Source organism: Carlito syrichta, unplaced genomic scaffold, assembly GCF_000164805.1.
Source record: "Carlito syrichta isolate Samal-C Ts95f unplaced genomic scaffold, Tarsius_syrichta-2.0.1 Scaffold310961, whole genome shotgun sequence".
Classification (NCBI taxonomy): Eukaryota; Metazoa; Chordata; class Mammalia; order Primates; family Tarsiidae; genus Carlito; species Carlito syrichta.
In genome coordinates this window covers 345536-353599 of record NW_007255057.1, presented here as the reverse complement: position 1 = coordinate 353599, position 8064 = coordinate 345536, and the positions used below count along the sequence as shown (strand labels likewise).

Here is an 8064-nt window from a genome sequence, read left to right as displayed (position 1 = left end):
CGAACCCGCGGGCTCAGGCAATCCACTCACCTCTGCCTCCCAAAGGCACGGGATTACAGGCTGAGCCACCGAGCCCGGCAACTTTCATGTTTTTATAGCACATTTATTCTGTAAGTTATTCCAAATTTATTATCTTGTTATCTTATCTCATGCCTATAATCCCAGCACTTTGAGAGGCCAAGGTGAGAGGATTGCCAGAGCCCACAGATTCAAGACCAGCCTGGGCAACTTGACGAGCCCTCATCTCTACAATAAGTAAAAAAATTAGCTGGGCGTGGTGGCACATGCCTGTAGTTCTAGCTACTTGAAAGGCTGAGGTGGAAGGATCGCCTAAGCCCAGCTGTCAAGGCTGAGGTGGCCACTTCACTCCAGCCTGGGCGACAGAGTGAGATTCCGACTCATAAATAAATAAATAAATAAATAAATAAATGAAAATATATGATCAAGTGTAAAAGACTAGAAAAACAGATCATTGATTTTTAGAAATAGAAATACCGTATCCAAAAATTAATTATTCATGGAAGGTAAATAAGGACTTTTGACTTAGGGTTGTTGTAAATGGTTATTAGGTATCTTGTGTATTCTCAGGACTGGAATTATTTTAGGGAATCCTTAAAGGTAGTGTTGCTTAGAGAAATAACCTTCTTCAGAAGTCATGGACAGAGAATCCTTACACAGTTGTCTCTTGACTTCCTTCTTATCCTCTGTGATTAATTCCACTGGCATTTTAAAATTAAAAGATATTAGAGAAATCATCTGAAGTGATTTTAAAATGCAGTTTTATGGCTTCAACTTTAGATCAGTTAAAACAGAATCATTTGGGATAAGTCCAAGAATCTGTATTTTTAGTCAAGGTCTCTACCACTCAGAGTCACGAACTTCTATTGAACAAGATCCTACACTAATGGTCTTGAAGCAGCCAGTCCTGAGCAAGCGAAAGTAGCCCTGCGACACTTAGCCCCAGCATTCTCCGAGGCAGAGCATCTTTCTGTTTCTTTTTATTTCCCACTACTATCCTCTCAGTTGAGGTCTTCATAATTTCTTCTAGCCTGGAAGATTCTCACTGTTTCCTAATTGCTTTTGTTCCTTTAGGCCCTGCTTTCTGCTAGCTCTGACAGTTCTTCCCACTTTTCAAGTACTATGCTGGTCAGATTGACTTGACACCTGTCTCCTCATGATCTGGCTTGCTCAGCCTATCCAACTTCATTCCTTGTAGTTCTCTTTCTTTTTTTTTCGCATTGGAAAATGTGGTTTATTTAGAAAGCAGATTGGAGAGAGGGAGAAAAGGGGATCCACTTCCCACAGATTGGGGAGGGAGCCAGAGCTTAAAGAGAAGCATGGCAGCCATAGCTCAATGAACACGTGGCCTGGCCATAGCTTAACAAAAGTATGACCTCCTTGCAGTTTTCTAACAGGAATCCTCTGCTTCCAAAATTTAGGATTGTTGTCCTTCAGTAGCCACTCAGATCTCTTTGAATGGATTCCCCTCACTCTTCTACACTGATGTTTTTGTTAAATACTTGAGGTCTTCAAGTATTATAGTATTTTGTATATGGTGCTGTGGTGAGAGATCAAATATTATAATGATATTTCACGGAGGGCTTGCAAACTGGGCAGGCAGGCCTTTTATGGAAGCAATAAATATTACTATGAATTCATTTGAGGCATTATAAGAATCATCATAAGGTACTATATTTTAAGTGTTAGCAACTCATTTTACTTGTGATTTTCTTTCTCTTAAGTTCTTTAGCATTTGTAATTTATAGTATTACTCTGATATTACTACATTACTTTATATACCAATAAGTGTTTAAAAATGCTAAGCATCATGCCTACTTTAGTGCTACACACTCAAATTTTGGTTGAAGTTTCAGAAATATGTAATATTGATGGGAAGTGATGTTTCATACCACACAATTAAAAGGCTTTTTAAAAATATCTTTGATGCAACTCCTTTTTTAATTGGGTAAAATTATAGTTACTTAAGACTTAAAACTTTCTGGAGTGCTACTTTTATCACAGTTAACAGCAGCTCTTATTATAGAATTTTTCCTTTAATATTGAATAATGATACCTAGTCTAGTCAAACAAATATATTGTTATGAGAGCTGTGATATGAGGCTAGATGTATAAATGTGCTGGGGAGGAAAAGCAGCCACAAGCATTACCTGAAAAATCACAAGTACTTGTATTTTTTTCACCTTATTGACAGTTGTAGCATTATGCAAGATAAATATTAATCAGTAGGTAGAAAGCTAGCTCTTGAACTTTTACAGTTATAGGCAATCTGAGATTATTCCAAAGAAAAAGTGTCAACTTCTTCTGAGTTTTCTATAATCTAAAATGCTTAATGTCCTGGACACATATCTTTCCAATTTTAAAATTTCATGAGGACTATTAAGTGCTATAAAATAAAGTTGAATATGGATAAGACATAAGGATAATAATTTTTTTATTGAAAAAATTAAAGAGACTGGGCTCAGTGGCTCATGCCTGTAGTCTTAACACTTTAGGAGGCCAAGCTGGAGGATTGCTTGAGGCCAGGAGTTTGAGACCAGCTTTGGCAACATAGAAAGACACCCTGCCTCTACCAGAAAAAAAAAAAATAGCCAATGGCAATGGCATGCACCTATAGTCTTACTACTTAGAAGGTTGAGGCAGGAGGATCTCTTGAATCCAGGAGTTTGAGGTTGCACCACTGAACTCTATGATTGTACCACTGAACTCTAGCCTGGGTGACAGAGCAATACCCTTTCTCTTAAGAAAAGATAACTAAATAGAGAATCCACTAGTTTTCAAGATGGTCATTAGATTGTCTAACTTAGGACAGAAAGGGAGAATATTTAATGAAAGATAATACTGTATTGTTAATTCTATTTTGGAATTGAGTGAGCATATTAGAGCTTATTTTCTGGTTTTGTCAAACTGTGTGACTGATTTGGCAACTCTCCTCCCTTACCCCCTTTAAAGGCACCTTCTTCACAGGTTAGCAAGAATGAATTTGGGGCAACTTTGATCCCAAAGTCTCAGAGAGAAATGTTTAAAGTGAAATTCAGCCAGGCATGGTTGCTCATGCCTGTAATCCTAGCACTTTGGGAGACTGAGGCGAGAGGGTTACCTGAGCCCATGGGTTTGAGACCAGCCTGGGCAACGTGGTGGGATCTCATCTCTACAATAAATCAAAAAATTTCGCTGGGCATGATGGTGAATGCCTGTAGTTCCAGCAACTTGGAAGGCTGAGGTGGAAGGATCGCCTGAGCCCAGCAGGTCAAGGCTGCGGTGACTGTGAGCATGCCACTGTTCTCCAGCCTGGGTGATAGAGTGAGACTCTGACTCAAAAAAAAAAAAAAGTGAAATTTAGGTTGTCTCATTTATATATTTTTTCTTGGCATCTGTTAGATCTTTTTCAATTCTGCCTTATCTCTCTGCCATTCTCCTATGTCAGAAAAGAAAAAGTAGAACGGTGCACAATGGGTAGATAGTTTCTTCTTGTTTAGTTTGCTTAACTCAAATTTGATTTAATTTGATTCTGCAAAATTGCTCTAATTGTATGACTGCAGGTCTACTTTTCTAGGAAGGAATGATATTTTTTAATTTGATGGAAATTTTAGTCAGGGAGAGGTGAATAGAGTATCAGCACAGCAGAGGGAAAAAAATCATGTAGACATTATACTTATAGGCAGCTTGGAAGAATGGAAATTTAGGTCAGAGACATAAATCTCATCTGAATCTCATTTGGAATTAGTTATGTTGATCTAAGAGGGCAAGTTAATTCACCTGTCTGTATTTCAGATTTTTTATTGCCCACTTGGTAATAGTATCTGTTAACTTAAACAGGGTATGTAGTTTGATAGTAAAATAATGTAACATATATGAAAGCACTCTTAAAAATATCTAATCAAGCAGGGCGCAGTGGCTCATGCCTGTAATCCCAGCACTTTGGGAGGCTGAGTCGAGAAGTTTGAGACCAGCCTGGGCAACTTGGCGAGATCTCTTCTCTACAATAAACTAAAAAATTAGCCAGGCATGGTAGCACACACCCATGATTCCAGCCACTTGGAAGGCTGAGGTGGAAGGATCACCTGAGCCCAGCAGATTGAGGCTGCGGTGGCATGAGTGTGCCACTGCACTCCAGCCTGGGCAACAGTTGAGACTACGACTCAAAAAAATCCAATCAGTGAAAATTTCTGTTAGTTTACATAATGGTATGACTTCTCATTTTTAAAAAATGATATTGCTTTTTTAAAACTAAAAGAGGGAGTTGGATTAACTGCTGTGTATTCAGCAAATAAATCATTACACATTATAAGCAGTTATAGTTACTTAATTTTATTTTTATTTATTTATTTAGAGACGGGGTTCTTGCTCTGTCACCCAGGCTGGAGTGCACAGCACAATCAGAGTTCACTGTAAACTTGAACTCCTGGACTCAAGTGATCCTCCCACCTCAACCTCTCGAGTACCTGGGATTATAGGCATGAGCCACCACTGTAAGAGTGATATTTCTTTTGTCTTTATATTGGTTTTAAGTATGACTAAATGTATTTTTCTTGTCTAAGGTGGGATCCCATCGTGTCCGTATGTCAAGAGGATTTGAAGCCAATGCACCTGCTTTTGACAGGTAAGACTAATTATTTTTACTTAGTGCTGTAAATTTTGATATTGCTAAGCAGTGAGACTATTTATAATTACTGATTCATTTCAACTTTTTTGACTGTAAGTAAAAGTCCTTCAGATTCCTAATTTAATTATAGATGGTTGCACCTAGTGCTATGACTTCTTAGAGGTTGTAGTGCTCAGTGTGGGTCTGGATCTTTTGGCCCTAAAAGTTTCTCTGTGAGTATATTATCTGATAAAGTAGCCACTAGCCACATGTAGCTACTGAGCACTTGAAATGTGACTAGTCCTAGTTGAGATGTGCTGTAAATATAAAATACATGCTGGATTTCAAAGACTTTGTGGGGAAAAAAAAAAGAATGTAAGAGTTCACTTGTCCCTTAGTATACTTGGGGTGTTGGTTTCAGGACTCCCCTAGTCCTGTGTACCAAAATCGGTGCATACTCAAGTTCTGTAGTCAGCCCTGCAGAACCTGCTTATATGAAGAGTTGCCCTCCATTTTTATGGGTTTCACATCCTGCAAAGTATTTTCAATACTTATTTGGTTGAAAAAAAATTCACATATAAGTGGACCTGTGCAGCTCCAACCCATGCCAACTCTATTGTTTTATTTTAATTACATGTTGAAATGATATTTTAGATGTGTTGAGTTAAATAAAATATGAAGGGCTCCCCCAAAACCTGGAATTTATTTATAAAAATTGTGTATTTACTCTTACACATGTTTAAACTTCAGTCACCTTCAAAGTACTCTCCATTTGAAGCAATATTATTGAGATGCCTTTTCCACTGCTCAATACAGTTTTTGAACTCGTTAATTTTGATGCCTTTTAATGCTTCTGCTGATTTTTGTTTCACCTCTTCTACATCGGCAAGATGTTTCCCTCTGGGAACTTTTCTAATCCAGTGAAAAAAAGAAAAGTTACTCCAGCTGGGCACATTGGCTCACGCCTGTAATCCTAGCACTTTGGTAGGCAGAGGCGAGAGGATTGCCAGAGCCCAGGGGTTTGAGGCCAGCCTGGGCAACTTAATGAGACCTTGTCTCTACAATAAATCAAAAAATTAGCTAGGCGTGGTGGCACACACTTGTAGTTCCAGCTCCTTGGGAGGCTGAGGCAGAAGGATCGCCTGAGCCCAGCAGGTCAAGGCTGTGGTGGCCATGAATGTGCCACTGTACTCCAGCCAGGGTGACAGCGTGAGACTCCAACTTTAAAAAAAAAAAATGTGCTTGTGGCGAGATTGGGTGAAGTTTTGGTCAGAAACTTCTGAACACTCAGCACAGTGTGGGCAGGTGTGCAAACATGTTAAAAGACTCTCCAAAAAAATTCGCTGAAGCTCAATGCAGCTTCTCACGACAATGCTGGCTGGTACACTGATGCTGATGGGTTCCTAGAACACTTACATAGTGTGGAAGACTGTACTACAAGGGGCCCGCCCTCCAAAAGATAATTCCGGTTTTAGGGGGGGACCCCTTGTATATTTAATCTTAACTGTTTCTTTTTACTTTTTTAATTTGCCTTCTTGAAAATTTAGCATTATAAATGTGGCTTATGCTATGTTTACTTCGTATTATATTGCTCTATGTAGCTTCTGGAATGGTTAAGAACTGGAGAGAGAAAAAAAAGCTGCTGATATTTGGAGCCTATTTTTCTTTTCTTTTCTTTTCTTTTTTTTTTTTTGAGTTGGAGTCTCTGTTGCCCAGGCTGGAGTGCAGTGGCTCACGCATGGCCACTGCAGCCTCGACCTGCTGGACTCAGGTGATCCTTCTGCCTCAGTCTTCCAAGTAGCTGCAACTACAGGCACATGCCACCATGCCCAGCTAATTTTTTGATTTATTGTAGAGATGAGGTCTTGCCAAGTTGCCCAGGCTGGTCTCGAACCTGTGGGCTGAGGTAATCTTCTCACCTCTACCTTCCAAAATACTGGGATTATATGCTTGAGCCACCGTGCCCAGACTTAATTTTTTGATTTATTGTAGCAATGAGGTCTCACCAAGTTGCCCAGGCTGGTCTCAAACCCGTGAACTCAGGCAGTCCTCTCACCTCAGCCTCCCAAATTGCTGGGATTATAGGTGTGAACCACTGCTCCTGGCCTGGAGCCTATTTTTCTAAAGGCTAAAGGTAGTAAGGAGATTCCTCAGAATACTCATGGAGTACGTGATGTCCTTATGTGTGAGCTATAGTGCTTTGCCATCTTCTCTTACTGCCTTCCCAGCCAAGCTGATGGCTTGTGTCTGTCTTGTCTGGTACCAGCCTTACAGAGTGGGCAGGAACTGAATGCTTCCATAGCTCCAGCATAGGTGGGAATCTCTGCACCTGTAAGTCAGAGAGGAAATTACATTAATGAGTTTCCTTAAATTCAGAATTTTGAGACCATGTGTAGTGAATTTGCACCCAATTTTGCAAGTTTAAGATACTGCCACATAGGTTCTGTTTAATAATGAATTCTTGAAAAAATTAGGCTTATCACTTGACATGTGCTTATTTCCTTTCTTTAACAGGCATTTTAGAACACTTAAGAATTTATATGGGAAACAAATAATAGTAAATTTGCTTGGATCTAAGGAAGGTGAACATATGCTAAGTAAGGCTTTTCAGGTAAGTATAGTCATGTCTTCTTTTGTTCTGACCTGTAGACACCTAGAATGCTATCTAAAAATAAAATAATACCATAATCAAATTTTCCCAGGAAGTAAATTACTTCCTAGAGCAATATTGAATACCTGTTTGTACTTTGAGGTCTATTAGGAAATAGTTTAGGTTAATGTTGCTGAAATTGGAATTGTGGGAAGCTTTTAAGGCAATTGACACTGTTTTCTAATTGGTTTATTTTTTAGAGAAACAAAAATATCCTCCTCACCAAAAATGTTCATCTATCAATAGTGGAGAAGTTTCAGACAGTTTCTTTCTTTATTTGTTCATTGCCTTGTCTACTTCCTAGAAACCATAGTCATTGTTTTAAACCTATGAAATTGTGAATAATGCATTTATGTACATGCAAGTCTATATACTTTCTTGTACTGATGAAAGAAAACTTGAGAATTTCAAGTAAAAAAAGAACCCAAATAATCGCCTGACTTCTAGAGAAAAATATTTTAATAAGATCTTATTAATAATAAACAAATATTAATAATTAATAGTAAACTATTGTTAATTATGGTGTTATATGAGACTATAAACTTAAACAAAATGTTAAAAAAAATTTTTTTTTTAATCCCGCGCCTTGGGAGGCTAAGGTGAGTGGTTTGCCTGAGCCCGCGGGTTCGACACCCGCCTGGGCAACTTGGCGAGACCTCATCTCTACAATAAATCAAAAATTAGCTGAGCGTGGTAGCGCGCGCCCGTAATTCTGGCTACTCAGAAGGCTGAGGCGGAAGGATCGCTGGAGTCTGGCAGGTCGAGGCTGCGGTGGCCGGGAGCGGCCACTGCACTCCAGTCGAGCAACAGA

General features: G+C 39.1%; 1 protein-coding gene across 5 annotated transcripts in view; it reads left to right on the top strand.

Annotated features, from left to right (window-relative positions):
• SYNJ1 (synaptojanin 1) overlaps positions 1-8064 on the top strand; it is a 106215-nt gene that overhangs the window by 41887 nt on the left and 56264 nt on the right. For all 5 annotated transcript variants that reach the window (XM_021717763.1, XM_008068457.2, XM_021717766.1 and 2 more), the window contains exons 7-8: positions 4560-4621; positions 7118-7214. In XM_021717763.1, the coding sequence (XP_021573438.1) occupies positions 4560-4621; positions 7118-7214 (159 nt within the window). The remainder of the gene's footprint in view (positions 1-4559; positions 4622-7117; positions 7215-8064) is intronic.